Source organism: Salvelinus fontinalis, chromosome 9 (genome assembly GCF_029448725.1).
Source record: "Salvelinus fontinalis isolate EN_2023a chromosome 9, ASM2944872v1, whole genome shotgun sequence".
NCBI lineage: Eukaryota > Metazoa > Chordata > Actinopteri > Salmoniformes > Salmonidae > Salvelinus > Salvelinus fontinalis.
The window spans coordinates 37,039,224-37,055,214 of NC_074673.1; the positions used below are offsets into that span (position 1 = coordinate 37,039,224).

Here is a 15,991-nt window from a genome sequence, read left to right on the forward strand (position 1 = left end):
GACTCAGGAGAAAGTTGAAAGATTAAGGTTTTATAGAGAGAGTAGAGGGGAGAGAAAAGAGTGCAGTGGCCTGCTGCTGGAGTCTTGGCAGTACCCTCCGTTCCTTGCTATTGTTTGAAAGTGTTGGCATTCTGTAAGCTTGTAGTGCTGTAATTACACAGGGGTTTGGTATTTGGTTGACAGGGCCATACTGCATTTCCGTCAGAGGTTTATGCTCTTTAGCAGCACTGGGGCCGACCCCCTGGAGAGGCATTGGATAGTCCCCTTGTTTATCCCTTGGCCTGGGGTTTCACACACACATTAGAACGCATGTAATTACAAAATCAACAAACACCACTGGCATTACCATATGTCTTTTAGACTTTTCCTAGCTGTCTTTAATTAACAATGGCTGATTGGTGACTGTAATGAGGTTATGTAGATGGAAGGTTTAGCCTTCATGTCTAAGAGATGTTTATTTCCCAGGTTGGCCTTAGTAATCATGGATGCCATTTTGAGAGAAGCTAAACTTGACAATGCAGTGAATGCCTTGTAACGTGCTAGCTAGCTATCGGCTTGCTATTTCAGAAGGAGGGGTTAATGAAGCCAGGCGTGATGCTAGTTTATAAATCAGGGGTTCTCAAACTTTTTTGGCCAGCGACCCCATTTTGATATAAAAAAACATTTGTGACCCTCTATGTAAAACAAGTTATGTAATCAACAGCCAATGTTAACTTTAAAACATTTTTATTAATATGACAACCTATTACAAATCAGTTTGACAATATTTTTGACTGTATTTCAATCTGAAGACAGTATGGTTTGAAGTGACTGAAATGCATCAAATGTATTGGTAAATTCAGAAGATCATCAGGCAATAATGTTGTATGATATTTTGTGTAGAAAAGAACATCATTGATTTAGTGCTTGGTCTTGTCCACTCGGTTCTAACGACTTGTGGGCATAGTAGAGGGAAACAGCACATACTGTATGTATGTGTTCCTGAGAGTTATCTTTCAGTGATGTCCTAATATTTTGTAGTTTAAACCATTCAGAAGATAGAGCCACATTTGTAGGAAGAAAACAGAAACCATTTTGTTTATTACATCTGCATCTAGCTACCACCGGAGGTTACTGACTTAACCCTGGTTCTATGAACCAAACGCACATTTTCTCTCATGACCCCATTTTCAAATTAGGCGACCCCTAGTTTGGGAAACTGGTATAAATAGATTAAGTGGATGCAGTAGTGACTGAGTGAGTAAGTGGGGGTGTCTGTGGGGGACAAAGGAAGAGGCCCTTGAAGGCCCTTGCCTCTCGCCCCTGTCTCCTAGGCCTGACTCATTTCTGACTGACTCACAGCCCCCTGCCTGCCTGGGTGCTGTGGTGTAATTCCCCCTGTCATCCCCTGGGAGGTCTGGCAGTGAAACCCCTCAGCCAGTCAGTCAGTCCCTTCCCTCAGAGAGATTATAGGTGCCACACAGTCACTGAGCGTAGTAATACCCACTGGGACACCAAGCGCCAGGCTGTGACTCAGCCCAGGTGTAGCACGAAGGTTGATACAAGGAGGGTCACTCCACACTGGTGAAACTGTCACCTCTGATGTGTCTGCACAACCAACCATGAGTCACAGGGTTTCAGATATAGGTTAAAAACAGATTATTGGTACACACAGACATGTAAAATATATACCAAACATGAACATGTGAAGATGTTAGTGACTCAAATACAGTGCATTCGGAAAGTATTCAGACCACTTGACTTTTCCACATTGTGTTTACAGCATTATTCTAAAATTGATTCAATAATTTTTTCCCCTCATCAATCTACACAAAATACCCCATAATGACAATGCGAAAACAGGTTTTTAGAAACTTTTGCAAATGTATTTAAAAATAAAAAACAGAAATATCTTATTTACATTAGTATTCAGACCCTTTGCTATGAGACTCAAAATTGAGCTCAGGTGCATCCTGTTTCCATTGACCATCCTTAAGATGTTTCTCCAACTTGATTGGAGTCCACCTGTGGTAAATTGAATTGATTCGACACGATTTGGAAAGGCACTCACCTGTCTATATAAGGTCCCACAGTTGACAGTGTATGTCAGAGCAAAAACCAAGCCATGAGGTCGAAGGCATTGTCCGTAGAGCTCAGAGATAGGATTGTGTCGAGGTACAGATTTGGGGATAGGATACCAAAAAATGTCTGCAGCATTTAAGGTCTACAAGAACACAGTGGCCTCCATCATTCTGAAATGGAAGAAGTTTGGAACCACCAAGACTCTTCCTCGAGCTTGCCGCCCGGACGAACTGAGCAATCGCGGGTGAAAGGCCTTGGTCAGGGAGCTGACCAAGAACCCAATGGTCGCTCTGACAGAGCTCCAGAGTTCCTTTGTGGAGATGGGAGAACCTTCCAGAAGGACAACTGTCTCTGCAGCAATCAGGCCTTTATGGTAGAGTGGCCAGACGTGAGCCACTATTCAGTAAAAAGCACATGACAGCCCTCTTGGAGTTTGGAAAAGGGCAGGTAAAGGACTCTCAAACCATGAGAAACAAGATGCTCTGGTCTGATGAAACCAAGATTGAACTCTTTGGCCGGAATGTATCAAGTCTGGAGGAAACCTGGCACCATCCCTACGGTGAAGCATGGTGGTGGCAGCATCATGTTGTGGGGATGTTTTTCAGAGGGAGGGACTGGGAGACTAGTCAGGATCAACGGAATAATGAACGGAGCAAAGGACAGGGAGATCCGGAGTGCTCAGGACCTCAGACTGGGGAAAAGGTTCACCTTCCAACAGGACAATGACCCTAAGCACATAGCCAAGACAACACAGGAGTGGCTTTGGGATAAGTATCTGAATATCCTTGAGTGGCCCAGCCAGATCCCGAACTTGGACCTGATCGAACATCTCTGGAGAGACCTGAAAATAGCTGTGCAGCAACGCTCCCCATCCAACTTGACAGTGCTTGAGAGGATCTGCAGAGAAGAATGGGAGAAACTCCTCATATACAGGTGTGCCAAGCTTGTATCGTCATACCCAAGAAGACTCGAGGCTGTAAATGTGATAATTCAGTTTTAAAGTTTTAATACATTTGCAAAATGTATGCAAACCTGTTTTTGCTTTGTCATTATGGGGTATTGTGTGTAGATTGATGAGGGACAAAAAATCGATTTAATCCATTTTAGAATTAGGCTGTAACGTAACAAAATATGGGAAAAGTCAAGGAAGAATACTTTCCGAATGCATACAGTACAGTGTGCTATCACGCAAATAATTATGTTGAATTTGTTCTGTTAGGTTCTTTGTCATGAAGGTGTCATCATGTAGATGCTAAACATCATAATTTCATGGTGTTTTTCAAAGAGCTTTACGTTGAAGAAAACTAGAGGTTTGAAACAGACCTTGGTTTGTGGCTGGACTAATCTCTTAAACACAGTTCACCCAGTCTCTTCCACAGGTAGCACTGACGGTATCTCTCTTTTCCCAATTCAGCAGCAAACAACAGGGCCTGGGGGCACATGTTTTCTGCTGTAGTCAAACTGCACTCTCCCCAGGGCACCTGCTTTATGTGGGGGATAATTGGGCTTTACTGGAGGAATAGAGGCAGAGACGGAGGTAGTTCAGATAAGAAACCCATTGCAGAGCAGAACAGCTAGCTAGGCCTAAACCAGGCAAAATGGATTCTGCACAAAGCGCTGGCTTTTCAGCTGTCTGATCTAGTTACAATAGCGCTGGGCTTTCTCCTCACACAGCCAGGTTGGTTTGATGCCCTCAGGGCAGTTGAATGAGCCAGGGCTGTTGTCAAAGCTAACAGCACAGAACACATATCCACTGATATTTTATCTAAACAGATTGACTGAGGTAGTTCTGTGAGGCACATGCAGATGCTCTAAAAACCTGTGGAGCTGTGCCACTTCTGCTTGGTTGAACCTTCACATTCCATCCTAAGCAGTAGGCCTATCTTTGTATTTCCCTTCCCCTGAAATGTATCAGAGTGCTCCCTGAATTCCTGGCCTTGTCTCTCACACCTAACCACTGGAATGTTTGGCTGAGGTCACAATGACGTTTCACCCTCTGGAAAATCATTGTATCTCTCCACTGTATCCCCACTCAAGGCTGTAATTTTAGGATTTATTGTCGGGCATTGAGAGTTCTGTACATGTTTTTGCCATTGTGACTGCCTGTGTTTATAGATGAGAGGAGAAATTGTTTTGGTATGTAGATAGGAGAAATCAGAACTGGGTGTCATTGTCCTTCCTCTCTCGCTCTGTGATTACAACAGTGGAACTGCTGTCAGCTTTGTGTGGCGTACAGGGTGGAGTTCCACCACACACTCACCAGTTAGCCTGTCACTCAGTCTTGTGCAATGGGCAGAGCTCAAGCACTTTGTTGTAGCCTGTAGCTACAAGAATCAGAGATCTTTTCTTACCGCTGTTGAAACTTGACAGGGAGAAGGGTTGAAGCTCTTTGTGTGTTATTTGTCTCTTCTTTTCCACCTTGAGAAGAGATGATTCATAATAGTGGCATACATTTTAGCATGCTTTAGTGTGAATGTCTATGTGTGTGAAATCCTTTATTTGACTTGGCCTATATATTGTAGGTGTGACTGATAAGATTTGAAAGTATGTTATGTTGATTGCCACCTTATGAATGAGTCTTTAGAGCTAGTATGAATGTCTGTGTTTGTATTTTGTGTAGCGTGTTGTAGAAGGGGTGTTGTGACACCTTTGGATTGTGAGGTAACAGGAGAGGTGTATGTAGAGGTTGTGGAATGTTCCGATGAGTGGTCCGCTGAGAGCTGGAGCTCGTGGGAGACGGGTCTGGGCTCGTCCGGAGAATACCAAGGACATGGAGAGAGATCAAGGTGTAACACACCAACACATACACACATTCACTGGAATAACAACATAAATTCTCAAAAATAGTAATAAAAAATGGAATTTACTGATATAGCCTATTTTCAACTAGGAGAGTGTTGTGTGCCTCTTTAACCTCTAGGCTACCTTATGCTATTGTCTCTTATAGGTTATTTGTGTTAAGTCTTGTCCTTCAGGATTATTTTCCTGCAGCTAGACCCTGTTTGACTACTGTAGTTTATTGTTCACATTATTTGCCTACAAATGGTCCCATATGGGCTTCTCGCTGTTCTTTTTATGAGGTAGACCCAAATTGTTGCTTGCTACCTTGTGGGAAGACGCCAATACCTCCACAGCAGCAGCACATTGTGTCTGTGTGTGTCACAGCAGTGTCTGTCTCAGCTGATAAAGACCAAAACAAAATCCCCATTGGACTGACTGAGTCACATCTCTTCATTCCCTCACTCTGGCCCTGTTTTTCTGCTTGGCAGGCAGACAGACAGACAGACAGACAGACAGACAGACAGACAGACAGACAGACAGACACGACAGACACGACAGACAGACAGACAGACAGACAGACAGACAGACAGACAGACAGACAGACACCTACCTCCATCTGATACTGAGTCTGCTCCCTGTCTGTGAGTATGTCATATACCACTGGCTTACACACAGGCCTAGCCAAGGCTTTGCTGTAATTGCAGTCTGTGTACTGCTGCTGTGAGCATCTGAAAAGTCAAAGGCTATGTGCTTGCATGCTACTTAGCCCCAGAGAAAGCCAGTGACAAGTCTACCCCCAAACCAAAAAACGAAAAGTTTACTTTTTGTATCCCAGTGGCATTGTTTGGCCAGGCTCAGGTGGCTAATGTGATTTAAGCAGCAGAGACAGCCTTGTTTTGTCTGCGGCGTCTATCTGTTTTAAACGAATAAAAACTTTGGATGACTGAGGGGGCGTTTGTTTAAAAGGGTGGGGGCTGGATGGGGAGAACAGAGAGACAGAAACAGCACAAAGGAGAAAGGGCAGAGTATTGTTTGCAAAAGACATGACTTATTGCTGTGATGCTTTGTAAGTCGAGAAGAGGGGGTTTCATAAAATGTCTGTGCCCAAGGTCCTGTCTCCGTGGGACAAATATACAGTCATGTACAAAACACACATACACCCTCTTGTGACTTAACCAGTGTGTGTCCCATGGGGTCACGTAGAGGCAAAAGACAAAGGCCACCCTGCCCTCCCCTCTCACGTTCACGCACGCACACACATGCGCTTGCTGCCTTCCCCTTCACTGACCTTTCTGCACTGAGCGTGCTCAACCAGCTGCCACATTACTTCCTGCTCAGTGGCTGTCTGAATGGACACTGCAGCCATTTCCTTCCCTCTCCCAGACCCACTGCACCTCTTTTTCCTCTCCCTCTCGTCCTGTGGATCTCTCTCCCTTTCCTTCATTTCTACCATCACTCGTTCCCTAGTTCTTACCCTAACTTCTTCAGCTTGCTGTTAAGTGTAAATGTTTAAGATCCCCGTTTAGCCATGACCCTTCTAAATGCAAGTCAATGAACTTTTAGGCCTCTGGATGATGAATATCCTTCTCTTTTACTCTCTCTCTCTTCACCTGTTTCTAACGTTTGCCGTCAGACTTTGTCTGCTCCCAGCTCTAGGGTGACGGGGGCAGGCTTTTTTACCACAGAGACCTCCACAGTGATGTGTTAGCATAGTGACTTAGCTATACACAGCTAGAAAACCGCTGGACTCCCGTGACTCACTGTTGCCATTGTCAGGTTTCTACCCCAAACAAAGGAAATGGAGCACAGCACAGACAGAGCCACTGGGTTAGTATGGCCACCTGAACAACAGATTCAAATGAGCCCTTGCTGTTTTGACTAGAGTTGGAGGTTGGCAGAATAGAAACAAATTGTGACCCGGCAGACTACTTTGAGTTTTCTAGACATGGCGATTTCTCCTCACCCTCAGCTGAGTCTGGAGCGATGTGTACATCGTATATGCAATTTATAGTAGGGAGAGAGACTAGTAGTCATCTAGTTATTTACTCATACCCAATCAGAACGGCACATGAATCATTCTCTAAGCACTTCCTGTTTCTGTGGCCAGAGTGAGAAAAACAGGGAGAGATTTGTGGGTGAGTTATACTGAGATTTGGCAGGCAGGCAGGCCTTCAGCTAATAAAGGCAAAGTTCAAATCTTGTGATGTCATCAGTCCTCTCTGTCCACTCCCTCGCTCCAACAGGAAATGAACTTATGACAGAGAGCAGCAGACAAAGCATGGCCGTCAAAGGAATCTCTTTCTTTTTTGTCTGAAGGAGAGATGGATGGAATAGATAAAGAGGACAAGCTGGAAAGGGAGAGTAAAGATAAAATGGAAGACTAGGCAAAATGAGGCACCATGCTACGCGTATCATTACCTCATTGCCACTTAAGCATATAGAATAAATTATACTTCTGACTCTCATTCTATTCAAACCTCAGTTAACATCCTCTCTTAAACCATTCAAATTTCACGTGGCCTTTTTGAAGGTAGGGATTACTTTAAACCATTTATCTGTCCACGTTGAGTAGAATCCATTTATCCATTAACACCAGCTGATTTGATACATCCCTGGTGGGAAATGGAGAATCACTCTGGAGTCCTGAGAAAGCTCAGTGACTCTGAAGACATAAGCTCTGCTTCAGTCAAGATGTTGCTGTGAGTAAAACTCATAGTATAATGAGCTCTTTCTACTAGTCTGAGGACCCCTCATTATTTCACAGTCAATGTGTGTGTGTGTGTGTGTGTGTGTGTGTGTGTGTGTGTGTGTGTGTGTGTGTGTGTGTGTGTGTGTGTGTGTGTGTGTGTGTGTGTGTGTGTTTGTGTGTGTGTGTGTGTGTGTGTGTGTGTGTGTGTGTGTCTCTGCCTGGTCAGTGTGTGTTCGGCCTGCATGGTGACATCGCAGACAGCTTCTGGCCACAAGAGAGCCACTCAGAGGCTATAGTAAGGCGCTGTGTGTGTGTGTGTGGCTCCGCCCGTCCAGAACCTCCTCAGCCGTGATGAGTCGTGGACTCAGAGCAGCTGTCCCTCTCCCATTACAAGAAGGCCATTTATCAGACTGTGACCAGGAGATAGGCCCTGACTGTCCCTCCAATAGACCAGCACACAGCCCTGCATTCATCACCATCCCAATATGTTCTGAGTCAATCCCTGAATACACATGACGCAGACAGCGATGCATCACATCACAGCAACCCTCACTCAGCACTGGGACAATTCTGATTCCTTACGTTAACTACATATAGGGAACATCTGAACATACATTAACATTGCCATTACCATCAGGGTAATGTAATAGCACAATAATCACACATGTTTATAATTGCCCATATCTGGCACACAGAGAGTAGGCAACCCAGAGTCTGTTGTAATTGTCTCTATCTGGCAGTGGAACAGGGAACAGGGGTGTTTGATATCTCATCATGAGACTGAAGGAGCTATGGTGGGGGATGGTACATTTCTTACCTGACTGGGATTCAGGCGTGTATCTGTGTGTGTGTGTATCTGTATCAGAGAGAATGACCGAGAGGGGGGGGGTTGTCAGGTCAGGGTGTGTTATAATGGGTTTTAGACGGGGGAACCTTCCTGACAGGACGACACCATATTAATAAATACACTGTGAGCAGACGCACACTATCTCCTGCCTTGAACCCCGCTCCCCACACCCAGTCAGGCTTGGCACAAATATCCTTATCCCGGTGATAGTCAATCTGGGCTGGGGAGGGAGCGAGCCATGTGCAAGCGGGCGGGAGACAGAGCGGGAGCTCTCTGGGCACGTAAATGATCAGCCCTGTGTCCTGTGTGGCATTGCTCCTAGGTAGAGGCCTGGGTGCTGAATAGACAGAGGAATAGGGGCAAGGAATGAGAGTCTCCTCTGATTAATACGGCAGTATTGACTCTCACTCTCTCTTCCTCTCTTAATAAACACAAAGACACTAAGGTGGACAACGAGAAGCCAGGCAATAAATCAGGAAGTGGAGGCTCCTCACAATTAACTAATCAGACTTAGTTAATTTAGCTTGGGGACATTGATGGAGGGCTGTGTGTGACCTGAGGTCTAGTGAAGGGGGCCCCTGTGTGTGTGTGTGGTGTGTGTGTGGTGTGTGTGTTTGTGTGTGTGTGTGTGTGTGTGTGTGTGAGAGAGAGAGAGAGAGAGAGAGAGAGCGAGAGAGCGAGAGCAAGAGCAAGAAAGAGAGAGATCTGGCCCCATGCCAGGCTTGTCGTACTCTGTACTAGTGCCAGGGAAGTGAGAGGAGGAGGTACCGGTCAGGGGCACAGCCCCAAATATTAGTTTAGTTTCAAAGCGTCCCAGAGTGAGTGGGTGGCTGTTTGCTCTTGGCAGACAGATGGAGCTTGTGTTGTGTCCTGCTAGGTGTCAGCTGTAAATTATAGTTATTTCACTGTCCTGGAAGCCCTTAAGTCTGGGGAGTCAGCCTGCACCAGCACTAGGGCATGTGACAGTCCAACATTATGGAAGCAAGAGTTCTTTCTCACTGAAGGGTACTACAACAGTAGTAGTAGACACATCTTTTCTGTAAATGTTAAGGAATAATGAACTAACCCTCTCTTTCCTGTCTTCTGCAGAACGTGCTGGCCAAGGCCCTGTACGACAATGTGGCCGAGTCCCCAGACGAGCTGTCCTTCCGGAAGGGTGACATCATGACGGTACTGGAGCGGGACACCCAGGGTCTGGACGGCTGGTGGCTCTGCTCTCTGCATGGACGCCAGGGTATCGTCCCCGGCAACCGCCTCAAGATCCTGGTGGGCATGTATGACAAGGCGGGCCAGCAGCAGCAGCCTCCACTCCTCCAGGCCTCCCAGGCTGGCTCTGCCCAGACCCCGAGCCAGCTGGCCTTCCCCCCGCAGAGTGCCTACACTAAGCCCTCCCCCTCCTCCCAGTACACGGCCATGCACCCTGCCTTCTCCAACCCTGGGCCTGTCCCCGCCCTACCCGACAGCATCTACATGATGCCCCCCAACCATGGCAAGCACTCCCCTTCAAGCCTGTACCAGATTCCCACGGGCCCCCAAGCCCCACCCAAGGCCCCCATGCTCGCCCAGAAGCGGTACCCTGTCCAGGACATCTACCAGGTGCCTCCCTCCATGGGGCCAGCTCCTGTCCAGGACATCTACCAGGTGCCCCCTTCAGCAAGAGGGCCTGTTCCTGGGCAGGATATCTACCAGGTTCCTCCCTCACTGAACCAGACTCAGATCCCCCCCTCCATAGAAAAGAGGAGCTGGGACTCTAAACCTCTAGGAAAGGTAAGAAAAACTTTTTGAGACACATATTCACATAACACAACAAACACATTCCTCCAAAACCATAAATACAGACTGTCTTGTTAGACATTCAGGTCCAAAATAGCTGGTTTAAGCTCTCATTGTCATCTGACCTCATCCCGGTTGGGATCTGAGCATCTTCCTGTTATTGTTTCTCCCTCATGTCCTCCAGTCTCTGTCTGTTCTCACTCTAAACAACAGCTCAAGGTTCCCTGTCATTTTCAAAGCCGCATGGATGACAGGAAAGAAAACAGAGGATAGAATGATAAACCCAAAAGAGAGAGAGGGGGGATGGGGAGAGGAGAGGGGGACAGACTTTGGAATAAATAATGGGGTGTTTAATAATTCAGGTATCTATCTCCTGGAGTTGGGTGAGTAAGCGTTTTGATCTGTTATGCAGCAGGCAGCAGGCTGGAAGGGGAGGGGGTACCAGTACCAGCCAGGCAGTGTGGTAACAGTGCAGTGTGTTGTGACTGGTGTTCTGCAGAGAGTGCCCCCCAGGCCTGCCTTAGTGCACTCAGCCATGTGTGAGAGCAGCGCTGGGAAGTGAAGTGTGATGATGATGATGGAAGAGTGATGGGGAGGCAGCGACAAGGTGCACCTGGTCCCTGCAGGAGGGGGCGTTTCACACGAGACAGCTCACCGTCTTAGATGAGGCTGCTGCTGCCATAGAGAGGGAATTATATAATATATACAGTATAGTATATCTAATCCTTTAGCCCCCCCCCCCCTCCCCCCACCCTAACCCCTAGCAGGGCTCTCTGAGAGGCATGACCACAGGGATTTGTCCCTCACAGAGGGGGGCGGAGATGGGCCTTGCCATGTTGAAAATCTGCCTCTCAATAAGTCCTGAGATGACTCGGAAATACTGAAGCACACAGAAGGAAAAGAGAGTGAAATGTACAATAGTGAGTGACTGACAAAGCAAAGCATACATTGCCTTTGTGTCCCCCTGCTGTGTGTTGAACCGTTGACCTGTCAAAGGTTGATCAATGATCAATGATCAATGGGTGCAACCTGAAAACAACCTGAAAACGAGAGGAGAATAACAGCTGTAGAAAGAGAGTGAATGGCTCCCAGGCTGAGACAAACTCTGTTTGAGGTAACATGAGCGACATCAGAGAAAGGCATCAGTGGATCAAAGATGTTATTTAACTAGGCAAGTCAGTTAAGAACAAATTCTTATTTTACAATGACGGCCTACCCCGGCCAAAACCTCCCCTAACCCGGACGACAAAGGGGCCAATTGTTCGCCGCCCTATGGGACTCCCAATCACGGCCGGTTGTGATACAGCTCGGGATCGAACCAGGGTCTGTAGTGACGCTTCTAGCACTGAGATGCAGTGACTTAGACCACTGCCCCACTCGGGAGCGAAAGATGAGTCCAAGGCCAGGGCTCACAGAGTCACAGTGGAAAGGATCTATGAGGAGGAACATAATTTCATGATAGCTCTGCCTGGTGATAAGACTATCAGAGGACTTCAACAGAGTTCACACTCCAGCCCAGAGCAGGGTGTTTCCAAATGTTCCATTGGATGATAGTAGAGTGATGCATCAGTCTTTTGGAATGCTCTTAGCGTCATGTACTGTATGTCATCAGCAGGCAGTACAGGGAGGAGGGAGGAGAAGCAACACTAGTAGGGAGTAGTACAAGTGAAAATCCCCTATGGTTTTTATCTCACCACAGCCTTAGTGGCACTGGCAGGATCTGAAATGCCTAACATGGTGGTGAAGTGGTAGGGATTTTTGTCAAGGTAATTCTTCACTGACGCATTAGCTAATTTTGCTCTTAACGCTGTGGTGTGCAGGTTCTTTATGCACTCATTTACCTTGTGAATGCCCTTAATTGTTATCACTTGTCCTTGTGCCCATACTGAACTGCATCACCCCGCCCCCCTACTCCACCACTGGCAGTTTCTCAATACAAGATAAGGAGTTCCTGCTGAGAGAAGAGATGACAGACACCGAGCCAACACACACACACACACATGGATGCACACACACAAACACACACACAAACACACACAAACACACACACACACAAAACACACACACAAACACACACACACACACACAAACACACACACACAAAGCTCTCACATACAAACACACACACACAAACACACACACACAAAGCTCTCACATACAAACTGGGATGAACGCTAATTAGGGAGTGATGAAAAATCCAGGCATTGTCTCAGCATCCTTTGCTGCTCAACTGGAGGAGGTAGAAACTAGTATGAATACAAGGTTACAGCTACACAGAACACTTGGCAAAGCATCTGAAAAGCAGGAAGCTTAACACACTCAGCATCTCACTCTAACCCCATCTCCACAGTGTGATGATGTTATGCTGCTAGCTTGGTTTTGTCTTTTAATCTTGGTATGTTGTGGAGGCAGGCCCGACCCCCTCAGCCTTTTCGTCAGATGGACTGGCATCGCATTTTATTCATCACATGCTTGGTAAACAACAGGTGTGGACTAACAGTGAAATGCTTACTGACGGGCCCTTCCCAAGAATGCAGAGAGAAAGAACATAGAGAAATAATAGAAAAGTTAAACATGGAATAATAAAAGTAATAATAAATACACAATGAGTAACGATGACTTGGCTATATACACTGGGTACCAGTACCTGATTCGATGTGCAGGAGCATGAGGTAATTGAGGTAGATAGGTACATATAACTAGGAATAAAGTGACAAATAAAGGGGTCCAGGTAGCTATTTAACTAACTATTTAACTAACTATTTAACTAACTATTTAACTAACTATTTAGCAGTCTTATGGCTTGAGGGTAGAAGCTGTTCACGGAGGGGTGATGGGTGGAGGGGTGAGGAGAGTGGTAAGAATGCCCCTGTACAAGGAGCCTCCCGCAGACTAGCGCGTTTGAAGGGGAGTAGGGGGGCGCCCTGATCCCAGTCAGCTGTGCCAGCCAGGCCTTGTCCGGGTCTGGGGGACGGGGGCAGGAGGTGGAAGAGGGTTGCAGAAGGCCAAGCAGCAGCTGGAACAACTGTGATTGGTTAGCAGGCCTTACATCAAACAGGACGTCTGAGGAGGGGCGAGGCGGCACGCGCCCTTCAAATCCCTGACACACTCCTCCAAGAGGCTGGAATTCCTCAGCCCCCCCCTCCTTTCGCTCAGTCCCCACTCTCCATCCGACTGTGTTTTTCAGTTTTCTACCTAATCTATTTATGCTGCAATGGTATGCCACCCAACCGCCCCCAAAAACAACCCCCACCTCTCCTTCAAACTATGGCAACAGCTTAGCCCAGCCGGAGAAAGAAACAAGTAAACAATTCACCGCTATCCCTCCATCCTCTTCCCCTCTGAGAGGACAGACACAGAACCTGAATGGCCTCAGTAAACACCCAGCTGCGTTGGAGCTGAAAGCGCCACTGCACTCTGTGTCTCTGCAACCCAATTCATCAGAAAGGATATCTTTGATCAAAGTTACGAAGATTCTTAGCTATCGCCCTCATTACCTTTAGCAGTGTTGCTATTAGATGTCATGAACTTGCTTGAACTTGTATGTCTGTAGGAGAATCCACTGATTTACTCGTGATAACTGCTAAGCTGATAGGGGCCTGAGAGTTGCACCACTCAGGCTTTGACTGTAGGGAGGAATGACAGACACCACTGTGAGTGGGGACTGGAGCTACTACCTGATCTTTACAACCTCACTCTCCTGCAACTGTCTAGAAAGTATTCAAAGTACAATGTGTGTGACTGAATGACACGTTCATGGCAGAGCTCATTGCTTTGTGTGAAGCAGATGGTTAGGGGAGAGGTGGAGGCAGGACGGCCTGTTTGAACCTGGGTTCCTTTGATTAGGCCGAGGTAGGTAGATCAAGCCTTCTTATCACCTGCAGCATCTAATGACCCTGGCCTGTTTGCAGGTGAGAGACGCTGTGATAAGGAGCAGGCAGCCCGGGGCTAACAGTACAAGCTCATCTCCTCTGCTCTCCTTCCCTCTGCTCTGCTCTGGGGGTTTGGGGGGTTGAGATTCTGCTGGTGGTTCTGTGGACAACCTGCTCTGAAAGTAAATGTGTAATCTCAGAAGTGTTTAAAAAGACCTGGTGGGCGCTCACCTGAAATGTAGGGAGGAGGAGATGGAGGAGGGGGGCCTTATCTGGAGGAGCAGGCAGACATTTTGGGGGAGGGGTCGTTGTGGAGTGAGGGGGGTGAAAATGAAGGTGTGTGTGACCTCCTGCTGAAGAAATGACTGCATGCTCCTGCCTGTAGGTGTAACTGCTGCCTGTAGGTGTATCTGCTGGCTGTAGGTGTAACTGCTGCCTGTAGGTGTATCTGCTGCCTGTAGGTGTAACTGCTGCCTGTAGGTGTAACTGCTGCCTGTAGGCGTAACTGCTGCCTATAGGTGTAGGTGTAACTGCTGCCTGTAGGTGTATCTGCTGCCTGTAGGTGTATCTGCTGCCTGTAGGTGTATCTGCTGCCTGTAGGCGTATCTGCTGCCTGTAGGCGTATCTGCTGCCTGTAGGCGTATCTGCTGCCTGTAGGCGTATCTGCTGCCTGTAGGCGTATCTGCTGCCTGTAGGCGTATCTGCTGCCTGTAGGCGTATCTGCTGCCTGTAGGCGTAACTGCTGCCTGTAGGCGTAACTGCTGCCTGTAGGCGTAACTGCTGCCTGTAGGCGTATCTGCTGCCTGTAGGCGTATCTGCTGCCTGTAGGTGTATCTGCTGCCTGTAGGCGTATCTGCTGCCTGTAGGCGTATCTGCTGCCTGTAGGCGTATCTGCTGCCTGTAGGCGTAACTGCTGCCTGTAGGCGTAACTGCTGCCTGTAGGCGTAACTGCTGCCTGTAGGCGTATCTGCTGCCTATAGGCGTATCTGCTGCCTGTAGGCGTAACTGCTGCCTGTAGGCGTATCTGCTGCCTGTAGGCGTATCTGCTGCCTGTAGGCGTATCTGCTGCCTGTAGGCGTATCTGCTGCCTGTAGGCGTATCTGCTGCCTGTAGGCGTATCTGCTGCCTGTAGGCGTATCTGCTGCCTGTAGGCGTAACTGCTGCCTGTAGGCGTAACTGCTGCCTGTAGGCGTAACTGCTGCCTGTAGGCGTATCTGCTGCCTGTAGGCGTATCTGCTGCCTGTGGGCGTAACTGCTGCTTGTAGGCGTATCTGCTGCCTGTAGGCGTATCTGCTGCCTGTAGGCGTAACTGCTGCCTGTAGGTGTATCTGCTGCCTGTAGGCGTATCTGCTGCCTGTAGGCGTATCTGCTGCCTGTAGGTGTATCTGCTGCCTGTAGGTGTAGGTGTAACTGCTGCCTGTAGGGGTATCTACTGCCTGTAGGCGTATCTGCTGCCTGTAGGCGTATCTGCTGCCTGTAGGCGTAACTGCTGCCTGTAGGTGTAGGTGTAACTGCTGCCTGTAGGTGTAACTGCTGCCTGTAGGTGTATCTGCTGCCTGTAGGCGTATCTGCTGCCTGTAGGCGTAACTGCTGCCTGTAGGTGTAGGTGTAACTGCTGCCTGTAGGCGTATCTGCTGCCTGTAGGCGTATCTGCTGCCTGTAGGTGTAGGCGTAACTGCTGCCTGTAGGCGTATCTGCTGCCTGTAGGCGTAACTGCTGCCTGTAGGTGTAGGTGTAACTGCTGCCTGTAGGCGTATCTGCTGCCTGTAGGCGTATCTGCTGCCTGTAGGTGTAGGCGTAACTGCTGCCTGTAGGCGTATCTGCTGCCTGTAGGCGTAACTGCTGCCTGTAGGTGTAGGTGTAACTGCTGCCTGTAGGCGTATCTGCTGCCTTTTGGCGTATCTGCTGCCTGTAGGTGTAGGTGTAACTGCTGCCTGTAGGCGTATCTGCTGCCTGTAGGCGTATCTG

General features: G+C 47.9%; 1 protein-coding gene across 2 annotated transcripts in view; it reads left to right on the plus strand.

Annotated features, from left to right (window-relative positions):
* The window catches only part of LOC129862514 (breast cancer anti-estrogen resistance protein 1-like), a 189,312-nt gene that overhangs the window by 143,358 nt on the left and 29,963 nt on the right, over window positions 1-15,991 (plus strand). For both annotated transcript variants that reach the window (XM_055934266.1, XM_055934265.1), the window contains exon 2: window positions 9,468-10,145. In XM_055934266.1, coding sequence (XP_055790241.1) covers window positions 9,468-10,145 — 678 coding nt within the window. The remainder of the gene's footprint in view (window positions 1-9,467; window positions 10,146-15,991) is intronic.